This window comes from Larimichthys crocea, chromosome XIII, assembly GCF_000972845.2.
Source record: "Larimichthys crocea isolate SSNF chromosome XIII, L_crocea_2.0, whole genome shotgun sequence".
Lineage (NCBI taxonomy): Eukaryota > Metazoa > Chordata > Actinopteri > Sciaenidae > Larimichthys > Larimichthys crocea.
In genome coordinates this window covers 47,696,851-47,718,080 of record NC_040023.1, presented here as the reverse complement: position 1 = coordinate 47,718,080, position 21,230 = coordinate 47,696,851, and the positions used below count along the sequence as shown (strand labels likewise).

At 39.1% G+C, this 21,230-nt stretch overlaps 3 protein-coding genes across 7 annotated transcripts in view; 2 read left to right on the top strand and 1 right to left on the bottom strand.

Moving 5' to 3' along the window:
- Positions 1-5,275, top strand: part of ppp1r9a (protein phosphatase 1, regulatory subunit 9A) — a 51,094-nt gene extending 45,819 nt beyond the window's left edge. For 2 of the 4 annotated variants that reach the window (XM_010735819.3, XM_019262647.2), the window contains exons 17-20: positions 1,375-1,494; positions 1,942-1,965; positions 2,235-2,417; positions 2,617-5,275. In XM_010735819.3, the coding sequence (XP_010734121.3) occupies positions 1,375-1,494; positions 1,942-1,965; positions 2,235-2,417; positions 2,617-2,799 (510 nt within the window). In that variant the 3' untranslated portion in view covers positions 2,800-5,275. The other 2 variants (XM_019262648.2, XM_019262650.2) reach the window with 2 other exon arrangements.
- Positions 5,276-5,742: 467 nt separating this feature from the next.
- On the top strand, positions 5,743-10,822 carry asb4 (ankyrin repeat and SOCS box containing 4). The gene is made up of 6 exons (XM_010735817.3): positions 5,743-6,156; positions 7,020-7,319; positions 7,410-7,652; positions 7,739-7,986; positions 8,092-8,205; positions 8,282-10,822. Exons 1-6 carry the CDS (start codon positions 5,847-5,849, stop codon positions 8,468-8,470), a joined length of 1,404 nt encoding a protein of 467 aa, XP_010734119.2. The 5' UTR covers positions 5,743-5,846; the 3' UTR covers positions 8,471-10,822.
- Positions 10,823-11,281: 459 nt separating this feature from the next.
- pdk4 (pyruvate dehydrogenase kinase, isozyme 4) lies at positions 11,282-19,600 on the bottom strand. Of its 2 annotated transcripts, XM_010735778.3 has the most exons (11): positions 19,207-19,596; positions 18,210-18,351; positions 16,511-16,582; positions 15,764-15,948; positions 15,370-15,459; positions 14,938-15,015; positions 14,294-14,370; positions 14,103-14,201; positions 13,806-13,919; positions 13,351-13,464; positions 11,282-12,984 (listed from the first exon to the last, which is right to left on the bottom strand). In XM_010735778.3, the coding sequence occupies exons 1-11, from the start codon at positions 19,322-19,324 to the stop codon at positions 12,841-12,843; spliced, it is 1,233 nt and encodes a 410-aa protein (XP_010734080.2). In that variant the 5' UTR covers positions 19,325-19,596; the 3' UTR covers positions 11,282-12,840. The 2 variants fall into 2 exon arrangements, 1 of the variants encoding a protein (XP_010734080.2); XR_003463619.1 differs by lacking the exons at positions 11,282-12,984; positions 13,351-13,464; positions 13,806-13,919; positions 14,103-14,201; positions 14,294-14,370 and having other exon boundaries at positions 14,997-15,015; positions 15,738-15,948; positions 19,207-19,600.
- Between the last annotated feature and the right edge of the window lie 1,630 nt (positions 19,601-21,230).

Genomic DNA, 21,230 nt, shown 5'->3' with positions numbered 1-21,230 from the left:
TGACAGGTTTTCTTATGTTATTATATATTGTGTTATTTCTGTTGAACAGACGTACCTTACATGGCCCCACTTCTTCTCCTATTCATATTACTTGGTATTGTATTTTTCTGTGTTTTGTTCAATTATACCTCAATCCACTGAAATGAAAATGAGTTGGTACTCTTAAGAGGTAAACAGGGTTTGGTAACAAAGAGAGTTATTGTATTGTAATCATATAAATGCACAATTGCACAAGAAAATCAATGGGTAGGCATACATAATCTTAAATATTTCTTATAATCTTAATTATGTCTTTAGCAACACTGTAAAAAATGTCCATTTTAGCAATCATATGATCTCTCTTTAAGTATTAAATTCCAAATTTGTGGTAAGATCTGTTCCCAAGCATGCAAATCGGTTTGTTTCACAGCGCATCTTGAATCAGATAAATGTCATATTAAAACAATAAGATTAAAGATGTTAACATGGGCATTTGTTGCAGTGTAGGAACTTGCATAAAAAAAACTGCTTCTAATCCTCTCTAATATCATATTGGACTTAACAGAGATTATTTTTGATTCTGCACCACTCCATTTTTCTCTCTCTAAGGACATGCTCTCAGCTTAAGATGAGTGCACATCACTAGATAAATCACTGTAAGCACATTAATAGTTATGTGGAGCTTTAAAGTAAGGATTCAGCCCAGAAAGCTGAACATCTGAAACTGCAAGATAAGTCTAGTTTTTACCTCCGACAGCACTGAGATTCAAAGGACTCCCTCCAGCTACAGTATATATCTACATGTAAAACAAAGCTCTGCACTTTTAACTAAAACTCTTATATAAAATGTCATCTTAACACTCAATGAACATCTTGTACTCAGAAGAGCAATGGAAATACTGAGAAAACAAGGTAACATGCTCTGTTAAAAGATGATGTTTTGACTTTGATCTGATACTTCTCAGCAGCAGCTTGTCTCTGGATGTTTGAGCACAGTCTTGAACCTTAATACAGTAATTCCATAAAAACACACTCACAAGGAAACACACAGAGAGAGTTTTTTGGAGTTGGTTAGCATCCAGCTAAAATTTCTAACCACTAATGACTTTCACAGTTCGTGCTATAATCTGTGTGTGATATGCACTATCCTGCCTTCTTCCAATCAATCAAACATAAAGACATGTAGTCTAATGTCTGTCAAATATTAAGAAGAAGCACATAAATCTTTCTGGTACATGTTCCGAGGAAATGTCATAGTTTTTTGATTAATGCACTCCTCAAAGCCTCTCCCTTCAATAAATAAAAATAGGGAAGCTATCTAATCAACTAAATTCAGCATTCAGAGAGAGTTGGCTCTCACCACAAGTCTTATGAGTTGTGTTGTTGATGTCTCAGGGACCCGCTTTGAACGATGATCTGAGTGCCAGCAGCAGCAGCTCAGTGGAGATCAGCGGGCTGCTGAGTGAAGCCAAGATGTCGGGACGCTCGCAGACCCTGGTGCTCTCCTCTGATGAGGTACACATGCAAACATGTCTTTCTTGTAATGGAAGTTTACTTATGGTAGGTGCTGCAAGATGAAATGCAGTATCACAAAGCTTAAACAAATACATGAGATTGATTTAATTAAAGGTACAACCCCCCCTTAATACAAGCTTTTTTTGACATCTTTGTCAAGATGTAGGCATCTGTCAGGTCATTTGTATAAGTATAGATTTAAATACAAACAATAACTGAAACACAAAAATAACCTTTTTATTCTATTTTCCATTTGTGTCATAGCTCTCATTTATTATGGATATTATTATGGATATCTCTGCAGCTTCTCTCACATTTTTTTTGGCAGAAAACAACAAGCTAAAAAATCACGCTGCTTGAGGCTCCTGCAAAGGAAGCCATGTTGTTTTCTTCTCTGTTAACAAGGCAGTCATCTTCTTTTTTTGTTTTCAATGCTGACACATTCAGAGTCTGGATATGATAGATGATGAGGTGAGACTGAGGCTGCAAACCTCCAGAAGCCTGTGCTTTGCTGAATGCATGTCTTTGTGTCTGTTGAGCCATTTTGTCTATGTTTCATCCCCATTCATCCTTCATTGTGATTTATTTTTTCTATGCATGTCTCACAGAGTTGTCACTATAACTCATAAAGTGTTCAGTAAGCATCAGCAATCATTCAGTGTTCTGTAGAAGATACACCTTTGGTGCATGGTTATTTATATATATGTAATAAAAAATAATCTGCTGTTGTGTATATCCAGATCCTAGATGAGGGACAGTTTTCAAAGCCATATCAGTGGCAGAACCGCAGCATCACAGAGTGGACCCCCCAGCAAGTGGCCCGCTGGCTTATGGGCCTCAACTTAGAACACCATATCCCAGAATTCACTGCCCAAAACATAGATGGAGAACAGCTGCTACAGCTCGAGAGCCCTGAGCTCAAAGTGAGTTAAAACTTCAGGTTTTTCCAACAAGTCAGTGACTGAGGTGTATTTGTTTAAACAGTTCCTTTCAAAATGTTTATGTTGTGTGTTTAATTAAAAGAAACAAATATATTTTAGCATATATAAATAAATATATTTCAGCATATATAAACACAACCAACATTTCAAAGTCTCAAATATCGATATCTGTTTGTTTCAGGCTCTTGGAGTTACTTCTTCACAGGAGCGCGCTCTGATCAAGAAAAAGATCAAAGACCTTAAAGTCCTGATGGAGAAAGCCAAGAGGAACCGAGAGAAAGTAGAGAAACAGCGTGAGAAGCTACGGAAGAGAGAGTTGGAGCAGCAGCAGAAAGAGGCGCGCAAAGAAAGCGCGGCAGAGTGAAGAGAATTGTTAGATCACCTCCCGCTTTACTGTAGCACCACACCAAGTAGCATCTTGAGGAACAGATCGTCAGTAGTCCCTACAAACGAACCCTGGGGGACGCCTACTCAGTGGTTCAGTAGTTCTCAGTGGTGGAGCTATACACCCAACTGTCTTGGAGATTGTTGAGTGACTTTTTCACCAAGCAAATTAAACCAAAACGAGCAGTTGGATAACAGGATGCTGCCCAGTTCATTTGCCTCCTTTTAACACCCACCCTGTGTTTTTAGCCATTTAAGAATTTGCTCAAGTCTATTTATTTTGCTGTTTATTGCTGTAAATCTGGTTTATTTATTCATATCCAGAGTAAGTCTGTGAAAAGTGCACCTCATCCCATATCATCTCCAGAGCCGTCTGTGTTATCCATCACAGCACCTTTTTCGAAATGACGACCATGTACATGTACAGTGATGAATACAAATATGTCTGACGTGCCATTTTGATAGACTTGTGTATAATCTGTTCAGATACATAGATCAGTGAAATCGTTCTATTGCTTTTTGACGGAGCACGTACAGGTCAGGCCTGTGTGGTGGAATATATGAGGCAGTATTCATCTCCCACCACCGGGTGTCCTCATGCTGCTTACTTTGACTACTGAAGAAGGCAACACTGGAAATGAAGTGGGAGAAACAAACTTTCTCAGTATCTGCAAGAACACTGGAAGTGCAAACACTGTAAATTGAACCTCTGTACTGGCTTGTCTAATGCTCCTTAGAGTATACATGTACCATAGTAAATCATTCTGAATGACGACAAGGACATACTGTACTCACTGGACTGGTTCGAATGGAGACTTCAGGTACGATATAATCACAAAATTTGTAACTTACCAAACCTGTACCACAAAAACAAAAAAGAAAGTTCCCCGCTTATATGCATAATGTTGCTTTGACTCCGCTTGTAACCTGCTTTGACCTCTTTTTATATTCTCTCTCAATAACAAAGTAATACCCCGCCGCTGCCTTTAGAAATTCTAGAGTAGTAGAATTTTTCTGAACAATACCCGCTTCTGTGTGAGTGTGGAAACACATACAGTAGACTAAACACATTTCTAATCGTTTTCTTTTTTGTTCCATAAAGACTACAAGTCAAGGTTCACCATGCAAATGACTTTAGGAATGCTGCCATATAAAAGGACAGATGCAGTGAGAAGTCCAGAAATTGTCTTAAAGATTATCGTTACACTGGAAATTGCGATAAATGCAATGTAATTTTAATTTTCTTACGAAACTGGTTCAGTAAGACTTAAAAACATTTTTGATTTACTTGTTAGATTTAAAACAAATATATACCTTTAAAAATTATTTTGACATATGTATTTTATGCAATCCTTCAGGATTATAAAGCTCACCAAGAGACATGTTCCCTGTGTTACTTCTTTATCATTCCCGAGAATCATTCCGTAGGTTTACATTAAATATAGAGACGCCAGTGTCACCGTGATAGAAATGAAGGCAGCTTTGGTTATGATTCCCTTTCGTCTTAAGGGCCGGCCCTGCCTGGTGCACTGTTAAGAACCAGGAGAATAATAGGACTTACAGATACCTCCAAGCAATGCCACAGTAATACAGGTATCACTGATCTGTTAAATGTTATTATTTATTTATTTCTGTATTTAATGAAGCAACTGACTACTGTTTATGATAACTTATACAAAATAAGAGTATTATTAACACCTAATAATGATTTATCCAGAATTGTATGATTTCTTCCTATTGCCAAAACATAATTAAAACTGTTCATTAAAAGTGATTTAGATTGAAATGGTTGTTAAATGAAGGATTTGAAGAAAACGCAGTAATACTCTCCATTGTGCTTGTGGTTTTCCTCTACTACAACCATAGTGCTGCTCCAGTGCTACTCCAATAAACTGCTCATGATGTGTTCTTATGAAATATTTTGTAACACTTGAACCTTTCTGTGAATACCCCCACCTGCCTCCCCCTGTCAAGTCAGTCAGCCGACTGCACTCTTTTGACTCTTTTGTATGTATAGTAAAACACTGAGAGCAATACGCTGTTAAGAATCCTAAAGAAGCCTTGTTTTCTATTGTGTCAGTGTGTGTGCACAGTTTGTCTGAGGGCTGAGGAGGCTAAAAAGGTCAGACCTGAGGTCAGATCTTTTTTTTTTTTCTATGTGCTTGACTGAGCTTGCCTGGCATGATGAAACCAACGTATGGATGATGAGACCCTGGTGCTCCTGGCAGGCCAAAAACACAAATGTTTAAGTCATGTCTGGAAGGGTTTGTCTTTCGTGTACATAAAGAGCAAAAGATAATCACCACAAACTGCTAGCCATGCTTTCACTCTTTTAAAAAGCTGTGCTTATTCTCCTCCTCCTCCTCCCCCTTTTTGTCATTACCTTGCTCTCTTTTTTCGCATTCTGAAAAGTTTGAAAGGGCAGCTACCTGTCACACTGAATAAAATGTGCAGTCACTGTCCATCGTTTGCTTTTGTTTCTTCTTTTTTCACCACTTGTCTGATTTCCTCTACATAGTTTTAGTGGTCATTTGTGAACCAGAGACAGATATCTGTGTCCCATGTGTGTTAAACTTATGACTGTTTTTGACTGTTCATTCTCTCGGTGGAAATTCTCATAGTAAGAATAATAGTTAACTAATAATAGTTTACTCTTAATCTTAATATGACTGAATCAAATCAATATAAATTTGATTTAATAGAAGTATAGAATAGAAGAGAGTAAACAACTTTGCTATTCCCATACTATGTCCACAAGGCCTGTTTTTACCATGTGACCATCCACTGCATAATACCTTTCTTTCAGTGGACACCAGAGCAGACTGGCTGGCCTAGAGTCAGCCACAGTCCGCTCCCCCTTTCCTTTCTATTTATATCCAGCCTAATGTCACTCCACGGCTACTTTTTCACCCTCTGACAACTCTACTGTCACGTGTTGCTCCTCTTCTTCTACTTCATTTCCGTCTTCCTTCCTCATACACCTCCTATATCTGATGGCTGGGCTTATGGAGGCCTTCCACTGTGGGTATGGTTGACACCTTTATTACTGCCATTTGTTCATTTATCTATAATCTCCTCCATGCTGTTTGGAGAATATTAGTGTCTGAGCTGCCTGGTTTGGCAGTGCCATACAGAGACCGGGGCCTTTATTTTAGGGAGGTCATGGAGTTGAGCCCCGGACAACTGGCTGTCAAACAGCTGAAGCAGCAATTCCTGGAGGCCTTGCAGGCCAACAATGCTCAAGAGGTCCTGCAGATTCTGCACACCGGGAAACTAGACATTGACACCGTGCTGGAGGTGGAAGACCCCAGCATGGTACTGGCCTCATACAAACAAGGTAAAGAGGAAGAGATTAACATTTTATCAGCAGCAATAAACTGAACGGTGTCATACTGTATGTTTGTCATACTGTATACTGTAAGCGTTTATGCCATAAAGGTTGAGTTATATAATATAATAAATATAAATATAATAAATATAATGTAAACACCTCCTGAAGAATTTAGGGATTAGCTCTGTAGTTTATCCACTAGATGGTGCTAGATCCTCATGAATCCTGACAGACAGAAAGACAGACAACTTTATTAATCCCTGAAGGAAAATTCGGTTGTCATAGCAGTCCAGTATATTACTTAGTGTGTAATCTATATCATATATATATATTTATATATATATATATTATATATATATATATATATATATATATATATATATTATAATATATATATATATATATATATATATATAATGATGATGAATATGATGCAATCAGAGTTAAAGTTTATAAAAAGAAAACATCCTTACTGGGATTGACTACTTTTATTTCTAACTGGGTTCCAACCATTTTCAAACCAGTAAGTAAAGATGAAACGGTACAAACAGAAATCTGTCACATGAGAGAAAAAGAAATAGCATTTCCATGCAATGTTTTTTTCCCATCCATTCAAAGATGCTCTTCATGGTTACTTCTATGAATCATCACTGACTAAATATCTATTAAACAAGCTTAGTAATGGCATTAGATTCTGATTCTGATCTACTTCTTTTTGGCATTTTGATTCATTTTGTAAAAACACTGTAAAAAGAGGAGTTGAATGAAAACACTAAAGTATGGTTTACATTTTGTACCATCTTGTTGTGTTAACTGTGAAAGAAAATGTTTGCATGGCCTTTAAACTCCTTTGGTCATTTTTGCTATAGGTTATTGGCTCCCAGGATACAAACTGGAGAGGTCTTGGGCGATGGGTATCCATGTATGCGTGATGTACAATGCTCTGGAAACAGCACTGGTGCTCCTTCAGGAAGGTGCAGCCGTCAACCGGATGCCCAATGGGAAGACGCCGCTGCATGTGGCCTGCACGGTCTCCAACAGCGACTGTGTTGCCTTGCTTTTGGCTCACAGAGCAAAGGTCAACAGCCTGTCACTGAGCGGACACACACCACTGCACCACTGTATCAGCGGGGAGTCTGTGGACTGTGCCAAGCAGCTCATCCTTAAAGGTCAGGGGGGGAGAAGGGTGCATGGATATATGGATTAAAGGCAAATACAGACAAAATAACAAAATAAACATCGTTTTTTTCCTCATGAAGGGGCAAACGTCAATATGCCCAGCCACAGCAATGATGGGGAAACACCTTTACACACTGTAGCCAGATTGGGTGTGCCAGAGCTGTTGGCTCTCTACTTGGCCCATGGAGCGACCGTGGATGCAGTCAACTCTCTCCAGGAGACTCCCCTGATGACTGCAGCATTCTGGGCTTTTGACGCTAAAGAGCAAATCTTCAGCCAAAACCATCGTTTTGTCTGTCGCCTCTTGTTGGACCATCAGGCAGGTGAGTTTTTAGACCAATGACTTTCTTTTTTTGTGGCTGTCATTGTTCCCATTATGTCTACTTTGTGTCTACTTCCCCTCCTCCAGACCCGAACCGCCAAGAACTAGACTATAAAACAGCTCTTCACAAGGCAGCCTGGAACTGCGATCATGTCTTGATGCAAATGCTTCTCGAGGCCGGAGCAGATACACGAGCCATGGACATCAATGGCTGTGCCCCCATTCAATATCTCCTCAAAGTGACTGAGGTCAGGCCCATGGCCATACCTGAACTCTGCTATCAGCTGCTGCTCAACTATAACGCAGCACGGATCTACCCACCCCAATTCCACAAGGTGCAGAGATGTCGACTTTTACCCATCAACTACAGGATCTATGGCAAAGTCTATGTCAATAGCTAAAAGTCTTTGCGTTGTATAATGTAATGTTGTTTTGTGCAGGTGTTGCAGTCCTGTTACGATTACCCGAGAGCAGTAGAAGTCCTGGTCAACTCTTATGAACGATTAAAGCCCACAAAGAAGTGGAGAACTTCCATTCCTGATGACTGCTACGAGGTAGTAAGATGATTTACACCACCTTCCAAAAAATTAATGTAAAGTACAATGTTTCTGTTTCTCTTTGCTTCCTCAGCGACATAAAGACTTCTACGACTCCATGTTTGCTGTTTGCAGCAACACACCTCGCAGCCTGCTCCACCTGACCAGATGTACCATCAGATCCAGCCTGGGTGGGTTTTGTCAGAGAGGTGTAGCACAGCTGCCTCTGCCATCTCCCATGAAGAAATATATATTACTGGAACCTGAGGGGATACTGTACTGATGAAGAGCTGCTTCTAACAGGTTTTGTGTTTGACAGTACAGAAGAAACGACATGCAAGTTGTCTTTGGTCACTATAAAACTGATTTACAGATGAAGGTGAGGTGGGACATGACTAAGGAAGCCATCCAACTAATTGCATAGTATGAATCTATTGACTCTTCAACCATAAAAATGCAGAGGATTGAGGGACAAGTGAGAAAATGGCCCTTTGCTGAGAATTTATTGAGGATCTTGGTCTCCTGGGCCATATGAAACTACCATCCTCCACCCACAACCTCTCTTTCTGTAATCCTTGTGTTATTTATATCTTTCACCTTCTACTGAAGCCCCTTTTATATCTGTGAAAATGACATTACTTTCAACCAACTGCCTGATACTTGAGAGGATCCAAATCTACCTGGCAACCAGCCTTAATGTAACTCTCAAGCGCATGCTCTTGTGATACTTTCCTCTACTCTATTTGCAGAACAAACCCTTGGCAAAGCCCTCCATAACAAGTGCTTATTTTTCCAGTGGAGTACACAATCAGTGGTGGAGGAAGTATTCAGATCTAATACTAATACTATAAACACACTGCAAAAATACTCTATATAAGAGTAGTAAAGTTAAGTAAAAGTCCTGTATGAACAATGTTACTTAATAAAGGTATGTACAGTATAATAAACATAATAAGTACAAATCAAATTAGTCAGAAGTACCTCAAATTTGCCGGTACAATACTTGAGTAAATGTATTATTCCACCACTGTAAACAACACAGCACAAGGAAGCACAAATAATATTTGAAAGTTTTTCTCTCAACCCCTCAAAGCAGAGGTCCCTCTGCAACTTAATATCAGAACCAGATGTTACATTTAAACCGTTTCCACCCTGACTTCTACTTACAAAAATATTTCCAGCAGTAAACACAGTAGACTGTCACCCAAAGGAAGACCACTAAACCACTATGAGAAGTCTCAAGGGGAGCACTGGTTCTCTATGGTGGTCCCAACCCCCCCAATAGAAGTTTCACAGGGGGCCTTCTTGATTTTAATGGGTGTAATATATAACGTCTTAAAAAATATGTACAGTAGGACTTTGTCTCAGCATATCATTCATTTGTTTATTTGTGAAGATAACTAGTTTAAATACTTGCATATGAACAAATCTCACAAGTGAAGACCTGAACACAAGCTATATTCACAAAGCCTTCACTACTGAATTTGTCATAAAATAAGCCCATCAAGTATGTATGATTGTTACAAATGAAAAGAAAATATTGACAGAGCATTGTATAAAAAGTTCCTAATACTGAATGTAATATAAAATATGGCTTAGTCAGGGGTAGTCACTTTACACAATGATCGAAAAGAGGTCTCTAAAGGAAAAAGGTAGGGAACCAGTAATGTAGAAGACATATATGGAATGTGACACCAGCACAAGAGCATGCTGTAATGGTGCGAGCATCTCGGGCTATTTTATCCCGGCATTAAGTCTAACTTAACATGTAGAGATAATGCCAGCGTACTATAGAGGGAAGCACTCGGAGACTGTTGGCTACCACCCCCAGAGAGAGGGAGAGGTGCTGCGGAGCTATTAGCGTCTTTGTTGAAGAGAACTGGCAGCTTCAGGAAACATGAAGAAAAAAAAAGCTGAATTAGGACGGGAGAAAGGAAACAGCATAGATACAGACAGCAAACATGAACGTTAAAGCACAATGTATGACGAAGACGTTTTTTCCGGCAAACATTTCAAATTCTTTTTTAAAATTTTAAATTTACAGTCTTTGTACGATATTTTCAAGTGCATGCATTAAGACATTATTCATTTGGGGTGACTGTGATGCCCACCGCTCCAGTGAATCTGGCATCTGTCAATTTGAGTGTGTGACCCTGTGCATGTGCATGTGCATGTGCGTGTTCCAACAGATGCCAGCCTGGATGGGTTAAATGCGGAGAAGTAATTTCACGTTCAACGTGATTAATAAAGTTTCTAAAATTAAAATTTGAAAGAACTCATGCTGCAGCTTTTAATCCAAACATGTCCTCAGTCAAATTAATAAATCTACATTGTCAGTAGTCATCATGACTTTGCTATCTGCTTTTTATGTGTGTGTAGCTGTACTGTATGTACTAAACATACATGAACTAATCTATTCCAGATGCTGCATCACAGCACATTTGTATATGTATGAATGCTAGGAGATGATCGGATTCAATGCTGGAAGATTTTTAAAACTGTTTGCTGTACCTTTAAACGGTTTATTTCACATTTTAATGAAATAAAATATCCACATGAAATCTCTGTTGTGGCTCTGTAGATCTGCATGTGTATCAAACATCTTCTGTAGAGGGAACACTGTCCGCTGTAGAGATTCTGACATCTTACTTTGACTTGTTGTTCTCTCATCTTTGAGAATGAGCTTGCATAGCGCTGTATTCTCACTGCTGCCACGTCATTAACGCTTCACCAAACTGGGAAAACAGAACTGAGAGACAAACAGAAAAGTACCACAACTAGAACAGAGCGTGACATGTGGGCACACTAATGAAGGGGCAAAACAGAGCAGGACAGCCTGTTCTCAGCCCCGATTGGCAGCAAGCCATGAAAAGCCACTGGACTGTATCTGCGACGGTGACAGACAAACAGAGCAAAGTTTCCTAAAACAAGCTGTGGAGTGAGAGGAGAGGGTGAGGGGGTCAATGAGGGAACTAATAATCAGAACTTGCAGATCTTTGCGGTCTTAACTTCTGTGAAGAAATGTTAGGAAATGAATTTCTCACAAAATACCAGTCAACACTCTTGAGGGTTACCATAACAAATGACATACTGTGACGTTACATAAGATTTTTATTTTCTACATTCACTGGTCCTTTTAGGGGTGAACCACAACTTCAGTGCAGTGATATTTACACAGTGTAAAATGTTCACAAATCATTTTTTTTTAAAGTCTAAAATGCATGAATTCATATTTCAATCAACAAGTCCTCATGGCCATTTTAAACTCTCCAAACCTGGCGAAGGCTAAACTGAGTATTACAGCATATGAAAGTAAGCCTGGTACATTATGAGAATATGCAATATGTAATATTGTCAAGATACAGATGAGGGAATATCTTGCACTGTCTGAGCACCAGTCTGTGGTTTGCATTGGTGTCTGCTACACTTAACTCGGTGTGTGGACCCTCCTCACATGCTACACTAATCCGAGCATGATGGCTTACAGGAAGTCAGAAAGCTAAAGAAAAAGGCACACAGCCCTTCACATCCTCTGAACTTAAAATTCCAAAACACTTCGAGTGAAATGATCAAACTCTTAACAACACTGAACGCTAACACGTGTGTATTTTACATTGTCCTGTGATTAACTTCACACAAGTTTTAAGAGAAAATGATTGTGAAGGTTGAGCTTAACTTGGGAGGTATTGCATTTAAAATACTTTTTTACTTTTTCTAATACTAATATTACAAGCCCACATATGAAAATCAAATATGCTGTAATACTATGTTTTAACAATTCCACTTCTCTGGAATACAATAATACAACTTTTAAAAAATAATTTCAGCTTACATGTGTTGAAGGCTAAAAGGTACAAGGTAGATAGACAAGCAGAATCCTCCAGTAAAACAGATCGTGTTTTGTTGGCTTCCCGACTTAAAAAGGCTAAAATGACTTAAAAAAATAATTTAATTCTACACCTCGCCTCACCAAGCAAATTCTTCATCTAGTGTTTGAAAAACGGTAGTTGTGTAAGGACTGAAAGAAATGCAGAAGTTGTGTGCATGAAATTAGGAAACTTTACTGAACATGTTCCCATTCTCTTAAGAGTTTTTCAAGGCATGTATGCTAGACTCACCTAATACAAAACACAATGTTTCCCAGTAATTGAATTAACCAAAGAGCAGCAGTCTTTAAATTGTGGGATTACATACTTTGAAAGAAAAAAACTGACATGAACACAAACAGCTAGCATGTATTTTTCAGTGTAACCATGTTATTATAACTTAAGTGAAATGTGAATGTAATGAACGGGGCAAATGGAGATCAATACTTGTTTCATTACTATTAGCAGCCTGAAATCGTTGTATAATGAATTTAAATGTGGTGAGCATTTGTTGGCTTAAACTGCCTGGAGGCTGGCAGTATTGGTTCAGCTGTCTTTATCTGATTCTTGATGCCAACAATGCAATGTGAGTGTTTTTTTTCCATCTAGGTTTCTCTCTCTTGTGAGAAAGAAATCCACATGAGTCCAGGTCCAGCAACATGCTGAAAACACTTAGTCCCTTCTCGGACTTACAGCATAAGTTGATCCATTTCTTCCAACATGAAGACTCTTTTTTTCTATTCAAGCTATTTCAGAGAGTCCTTCACTTCCTTCCATTGGACCACCATCACTGAGTCCTCTCATACTTGCCCAGTTTCTTTGGATCCTTGCTGGGCATGCACCAGTCGTCGGCCTCTGTGCTTGCCCGGTAATGCCGTAAGGCTGACTTGTTGAAAACAGGAAGTCTCTCCACTGACTCTGAGGACAAGGCCTGCAATAAACAACAGAAAGGAACTTACTAGTCAGTATCCTTATCACACAACCATACAGCATATGCATGACTGAGAATCAGATCCAGGTCATTTCTCACTGCCAATGAGAAAACCTCTGCACTTCATTAAAACTTTTCTGTCTCTACTCTGTAAGTAGAGACAGAAAAGACCTCTCTGTTTTCATAACACGGAACATGTGGCAAGTTATAACTTACAACATGACAGAGATCAGTTGTTTGTTTTACATAATAACTTTGTACCTCTGCCACCACTCAGTCAAACCAGTGCCTGTGGTTGACAGTACACGTGTATGTGAACTCTACACTGACTTTTTCGTCCGTGTATGGCGGCTAGGCTGTTCTCACCTTCAAGTAAATGACAGCTGAGGTGCCGTAGCCCTCCATGGAGTAGAGCTGCAGGTCTCCCTGGAAGTACTTGGCATAGAGACGAGAGATGGGAAGGCCGTAGCCAAAACCAGCCTGAAAAACAGGAATAACAGAGTTACAAATTATTCTTTTTGGGCCAGATGCTAAAACATTACAAGAATAATAGATACTGTAGAGGGTTTGCTTTCTAGCAGCTCTTCATGTGTTTCTCATGTGGTTGCAGTTTAATCCAGTGAAATGTTGCTGACTGCATTCCTCTTTGTAATAAGCTAATTTGCAACCATGCTCAGTTGTGCAAGTCTCTGTTTAGCGCGGGGAGTTACAGTTTAGTTTTTCTTTAACTAAAATGTAAAGAGCTTGTAGTCTTTTACCACACTGTGTACTGGCTGAGACACTCATCAACACCAAAGAGAGCGCCAAAGGTTCAGTCTCACCAGAGGTGCATTGCGAGAGTTGTCTACGTGGACCGGGCTTGGAGCCGTGGAGTACATGTAGCTGAAGAGACGCTCGATCTTCCTCAGAGGAACTCCACCTCCTCTGTCAGACATCTAAAAATAAAGGGAAGGCATGTTAGATATTCAAGGGTCCTCTCATTGTTCTGGCTGCAGGCTCATGTTCAGTGAGCTCATCACAACAGCACAGCGCAATATTTTCTCCATGACGCTCTGTGCACAGTATGACCTTAAGTACAAACGTGGTGGCCTATCTTAACTCTCTGTGTCCTCGTTTACCTTGATAGTGAGGTCCTCGCTTCCCAGTGAGACTCGCACTTTGATCGGAGGCAGCGTTGGACTCATCTCATGGGTCTCTACTGTAGCTCTCATGGCATTCTGACAAAGAACATACACAGTGGATTAAGTACGTGGTGGAGATTAACATACGTCTGTTTTTTTGTTTTTTTTGGTTTTGTTGGGTACTGTACCTTGAAAAGCTCAAACAGCATATGGTAGAGGTGTGATGGCACATAAACAATGTGGAGGGGCTGGTCAGGGTTTTTGGCTGTAAAAAAAAAGACTTGATATTAATTACAAGGAAAAACACACAACCCTGTTACCCTGACTGAAAGTACACCAGCTGAAAATGTTGACCTCTGGGACAAAACTGCACATTAGCCTGAGACAAGACAAATGTTTTCAACATCAGCTGAAAAGATGTTGTATCTGCCAAGAACATGCTGGCCACGTATGTACAATTCACATATAAAGTCATAGCACATGTTCTGAGTGATATACTGCAAAAGGAATTAGGTATATGGATTTGATTAAAGAACATATTGTAGTAATAACCACCACATTTTCCTACTAAACTACATCTTTAGGCTGTGTAATCATACTAACCACCGTTTTTAGTGCTACTCAACCCTATACATATGACCAATATGCATGAATAGCTTTTTTCTGGTCTATTCTAGCTACATTACATGGTTCAAATTGGTGTCTACTGTAAAAAAAATACCCAGATGAAACAAGAACAGTGCAGTATAGGCGGGAGTAACTTCAAAAATGAGGACAAACTGATTAAAAATATCAGCAAATAAAAACACTGTGGTTGTTCCGCATGACTTACAATTGACTTGTGTGATCTCCATATCAGGGGAGGTCAGGTAATACTGCTCACAGAGCATTTTTGAAGTCTCATAGGCATCTGCAAAGCGAAACAAAAAAGAAACAACATCCGTTGTTGTTACATTTCACCGTGAGAAATTCAAACCACAAAGGAAGACGACTCATGCTGAAATAGAGAACAACACTAGAAGTTAGTTTTTGTATTTTAGTTAAACAGTTCAACACAAAAGGTGGGTGTATTACAGCAATGAACATCATGATAACATGTCTCCACTTCCCACTCACTGTTTACTCTAAAAATATGAGATAGTGAAAGGTCAAACGTTCATGTCTGTCTGTAAAGACAGATAACACATCCTGTGTGCGTGAGTGTGTGTGCGTGTGTGTGTGTTTATAGATGGCAATATTGAAGCTGAGGAAGATCATTCATTACCTTTTACTACCTCTGCAACATCACAGCTGGGGTCAATGCTGCCAATGTGTTTGGGATGGGCTGGGTTCACACTGCCTTTGAAGATTAATGCTATAGGGCACAGTGCAACAAATGTGTGTGAGTCAGAAATCTACACATACAGTTCACCATAGGGGTTGTACATTTTGAATATTTTATCATAAAAAAAAATTAAAATTAAATATATATACATTTATGGTGTTCTTTATAGTTGGAAACACATTTTGCCACACACATACACACTCATGTCCTCAATGCTTTTAAAGTCTACCTCTCAAGCATCAACAGCACTGTAAGCTTAATTTAATGAAACAAGCTTCGAGTGTGAGGAACTGTGTTGGTTAACTCACAGTCAATCACAGAGTGCTATACTGACTGTGCTGGTTCATGAGCATTCTTGTGGAGATGCGGCTCATGTAGAAGCGGTCCAGGAAGTACTGAACGTTCTGGTTGGTCACGGGGTCCACGCCAAAGGCCTCTTTGTACTCCACCACACCCTGAGCCATGGTTGGCACCACGTTGTTGTGCCGATTACGGACGTTCTCCACAGCCTGTATAAATCTGTGGGGAAAGACAAGATGGACATGAAGTTACCCAGGTTCCCACATGTTCTTAATCAAAATCAAGGAGACTTTTTTTGAGGCCCCAACACAGCAAAGATATCCATCTAGAGACAGATATAAATCCGAGCTGACAGTAACTTCCTTTATTTTCCCACCTCTGATTAATGTAGTCTAAGTGATGATCGTCCTCCTCTTACTAGAGCTACTTCAAACAGGTACTGTTTGCAGAGCTAATGTGCCCACTGGTGCCTGCAGCAGTGCTTATTATAACAGTACTTATTCAATCATCATTCAAAAAAGCCTTCAAAGCCATAACACGAGGTCTAGAGGTGGGACTTTATAAAAGGTCTACACCCAAGTAGCAAATGTGCTAAATAAACAAAATGAATTACTCTAAATCTATAGAATTATTGTTGATGCTAAACTGCCTGAACGCCTTCTCTTTGTGGTGGCACACTGAACGCCTGTTTCCACAACAGGTTTTCAGGTGTCTGTACTACTGAGTGTGATCACATTACACAGAGACAAGGTCCTTACAAACAGTACTGTACAGGACTCACCTGATCAGCACCTCCTTGTTATCTGGATCTTTTTCTAAAAATTCTACAAGCTCCAACAAACTCTGTGAGTACCTGGTAGACACAAAAGGGTAGATTTGAAATTAAAACAAAGAAACACAATCAACTTATGTTAGCTTAATTTATCTGAGTGACAAAGAAGCTCAACATAATGAAAAATCTCAAGATTACATTAATGTGGAACCGTGTCTTGGGCATTTAGATAATAGTGGCTTGTTTTATCGCACACTTCCTCTCTAGAGCAGCGTGTGAAGAAGAAGTGCTGAGCTCATTGTGTCACACTGTCTGAGAGATCTCACACTATAGAAAAACTGGGTGAAAGGTGAACAGCAGCGTGATTTCTATGTGCTCCGTTTGTCCCTCAAATGACCTTCAAGCACTCCCACCGTGCAAACAGACTATCTTAATATAGATCATTATGCAGCGTGCATTTGCACAAGCTTGCCAGGAAATATCAAGGCGTCACTTCTCTCCCCTCTGGTCAAAAACATTAACGAGTTATAGATCAACTATTTTGCTGGCAATCAAGAGCAGAGTTCTGCAGTAGTGGGAAGAGAAAGCAACAGTGCAGGAGGTGCATGGCCAAATATAGACACTACTGGAGCTCTTGTGAAAAGAGTGGGGGTGGGGTAGTGACCTTGTTAGTATGTTTTAACGTGACCTATACACAAACAACATTTAATATTTATTGTAATGTAGTGATGAGATGGCCCAGAGACAGTAGCTTTAGTAAAGCCTGACTCATGAGTATTTTACCGATTCACCCAATTTCTATATTAAATAATAAACGGAATATTTAACTTAAATATTAACATTGCCATTAATTTAACATGTTAAATCATAACAGCTGATTTGAATTGTAGTTCACGCTACTAAATAAACACAGCAGTAACATATTACCACGTGCATGTTTTTCCGCATCATATACTGGAGGAAAAATCTTTTCTCACATCAGTGCACATTGGATTACACCAATATATCTGTGACAGGCCAATATTGTCCGACTGATCCGTCTGCCGAAATCTAATCTTCAGCACTTATTCTTTGTCATATAAAAACTGGTAAAAGACAGGAGAATGTGTTTGAATGCAACGTTCACCAGCGTCGTCAACATCAACTATGTCATAAATCAGATGCAATAATCAAAAAAAAAAAAAAAAAAAAAAAAAAAAGAGACTGTGACACTGGTGTGAAGTAGCTTTCTTCCATAATTCAAAATCTGTGCTGCAGCTTTATGGTACAATGTGAAACGTGCGCATATGCATAATGTATTGGGTATTACATAAGAATAACATGTCAAGATGACAGCAGGGACTGTAAGGTCGGCCAGGACACCGGCCTATCTAATTCAAACAAAGATCATAAAGCAAGCCCCAGATCAATGAGTTCACAGAGGATAGCTGGGTGAGACCTGAGCGCACAGCTGACTAGCTGAATTAACTGAAACTCAAGGCAGTAAGTTGCATTCAGAATGGATCCATTTTATATTTGAGGCTAAATATCAAAAGGTTTGGAACACAAGAGGAGTGTGCTTTGAGAGATAATAAGGAGAGGGCGTAAATGACCCAGACACTCCTGTTTAACAACGATTCCTTGCTGAAATGAGAACCAGTCTCTGGAACCAGAACCAGTTTTGGTACAACCAATCATAAAGACATGTAGTACAGTATCGGGATCGTACCAGCTGGTGAGTAGCTTAAGGGATGGAGTGCCGAGAAGCTTGTCAGGGAGGAAATCTATTTCTTTCATGATGTTGGCCAGTCTGACAGGAAGCTCCTGCCTCAGGAACACAAAAGAGGTCTTCTCACATGCATTGGCCGAGCCTGCAGTCACATGAGGGAAAGAGATAGGAGGGGGAACAAAAAGGCTGAGCAAGCATTCAACTTTGACCTTGTCTGTCAAAATGTCTTTTTAAAAAGAAACCTTTCCTAAACATTAACATTTGGAGTGAATCTGTCCAGGATTTTTGAGGACAGGGTCTTGCAGTTTATTGCATTTTTTTTTTACATCAGATGTTTTATTTGAATGTTGTTTTTTTGATTGTGTGCCATTTTATTTAGCTTTTGTTATGACACTGTTGTCTATAAAGTTACAATCATTTTGTTTTCAGACACATTCCTCTTTTCATTCCTATTTACACACATCAGGTTAATTGTGGTTTAATGTCCACTGTGATATGTTTGGAAGAGATTGATGTATAAAGTTTTCAAGTTATCAAGAATAAATCACATTGTCACAATCATTTCATGAGAACAGGCAAAAATATTCCAAGTTTATGGGCAGCAGTGTATTAGAACTTGTTGATGTTTTTGAGAGCTACTTTTATTTTTATTTTTTGCTGATGTAGCAGAAACATGGGAAGTTGCATATATCAGCTTTTGTTGTGTTTCTCCTGTTGGACACTGTAGTATCCAGTTGTGTGCAGATCTATCTCTCTCTCTCTATATATATATATATATCACAATAAAACACCAGAAGCTGCAACAACATCTGGATCTGGATCTGCATTATTACTGCAGCTGTCCGGAAAATGACCGTGTACACACACTGCAAAGTCAGCTGTCACCACACACAAAGAGCAAAATGTGCGTTATGCAACAGCCACGAGAGGGTGGGAAAGACTCAAGTAAACGTGCAATGTTTCAAGAAAATCAACACCTCTCTGCAGAGACACTTACCAAAGTCAATGAACTGCTTCATGGACAGGGGAGAGGGGGAAAACTTAGAAAACCTCTCCACTTGTTTGGGTATCCCAGCAACGGAGCCATTTTTCAGTAAAAACTGAGCGAACTTCATTTTTCCTAAGTGTCACTGCAGCAGTCTCCTTTCTCTCCAGTTTAGGGCTAACGTTAGCGGGGCTAACACAAGCCAAGGCTCGGCGTCATGCAGGAAAGAAATAATAAAAAAAAAGGATGCTGGTTACGAGTACCCCATCACTGTTTTTCACGAGCAGTTTCCTTCCATCCCGGACAAGTTGTTGAATGCCCTTCAAGTGCAACTTCCAGCCCCAGAGCCCGAGCGACGTGTTGGGTTGTTGTTGTTGTTGGGAGGCGTGACTGACGTAGAAACCAACCAATGAGAGACGAGACTCTGCTGGAACTCTGTGTGCCTGCAGAGAAATGTGGAAACTTCATCAAGAACATCAAAATATTCAGCTCATTTAGGACGTTATTGCTTTTGTTTAGATCTTTTTTTTGATAACTTTAATACTAAAGAAACATTTAAAGGTTTTTCTCATTTTAAATTATGGACATAATTGGCACATTTTCACAGATTTTCATGAATTTTCAGCTCTTAAAGGTCCAATGTGTAAGATGTCCAAGAATAAGATGGAGGAGTTTCAGGCTGAAGACCAATTTCCAGCCCATGATGGTGGAAATTCAATAAATGAAGCAACAGTTCAGCTCTTACTATCACATAGTTTTTATTTTTGGGGTTCAACAAATTGAAATAATAATAAGTCACTTAAGCTCTCAACATCTGACTCACCTGTATTGCAGGTATCAGGTGTGTCAGACAGTAGGCAGTAGGCTGGATTTGTTGGGAATGAGACCTCATGGGGGCTGTCATTTTCTTGATCGTTTTCATTTTTCTGCATGGGTATCATATTGTTGTTTGGTGATCCTTTACTACACCCACTTCTGAGCAAACAAGGCATAGAGGTTGATCATGTACTGACAGCAAGATTGAAATGTAGCAATCACGCCACTAGATGCAACTAAATCCTGCACACTGGACCTTTAATCGACTCGTTTATACTTTTAGATTGAAGCTCAATGTGCAAACTTTCAAATGCTCCACATCTAAAAATCATTGAAACTTTATAAATATTCAGCTTTCTTTGAAGGTTATGGATGGAAGGCAATTACAAATTAAATTTTCAAATCCACTCAATGAATGAGTGGCACAAGTCTACCTTTATCTACTCATTCACATAGAAACTCCATCCAAACTTTAAAATGTTAACAGCACTTTCTCACATTGATTACTTTTTTTCTGTATCATTGATCATTTTTATACAATAGCACTTTCAGAAATGTTCAGGACTTCTGAGGAAATTTATTTTTTTGAGCTTGAGTAGAAAGGAGCTCTTTAATATTTTCTAGAAAAAAAATCTCTTTGACTTTCATTCTCATTAGTGAAGCCATGCAGTTTATGCAGCTCTGGGTAATTCTGATGGCATTTCTCACTGTTTTCTGAATTTTTACAAACTAAACAATTAAATCATTAATGGAGCAAATAATCAGCAAAGTAATCCGTAGTCCTACAAAACGTAAAAAATCACACCTTTACATTAATACATGAGTAATCTGATATAATAATATAATTCAATAACAGTCACAGGGGACATTTTTCTGCATTTAGTGCTTTTGATGCCCTAATTTTTCTGTACTATGTTTTACTTAACATAACGTAACATTTCAATGCATGACTTTTACTTGTAACAAAGTATATTTACAATGTTAAAGAAAAGAAAATGTTTCAAAGCAGTGTCAGGACTGTGTGGTGTGGGGAATTCAGCACACATAACAAACTGTGAGGGAGTGAGACACTAATGCTCATAGAAGATATGTTAGATGCAAGGAATGAAAGATAGATGTTAATACTGGAAAGGAGTCCTTGATTGATGTACATTGGTTTCAAATAATATTCCTACTAATATGTGACTAGAAGACGCAAAGTGACCATTATCTAGTCTTAT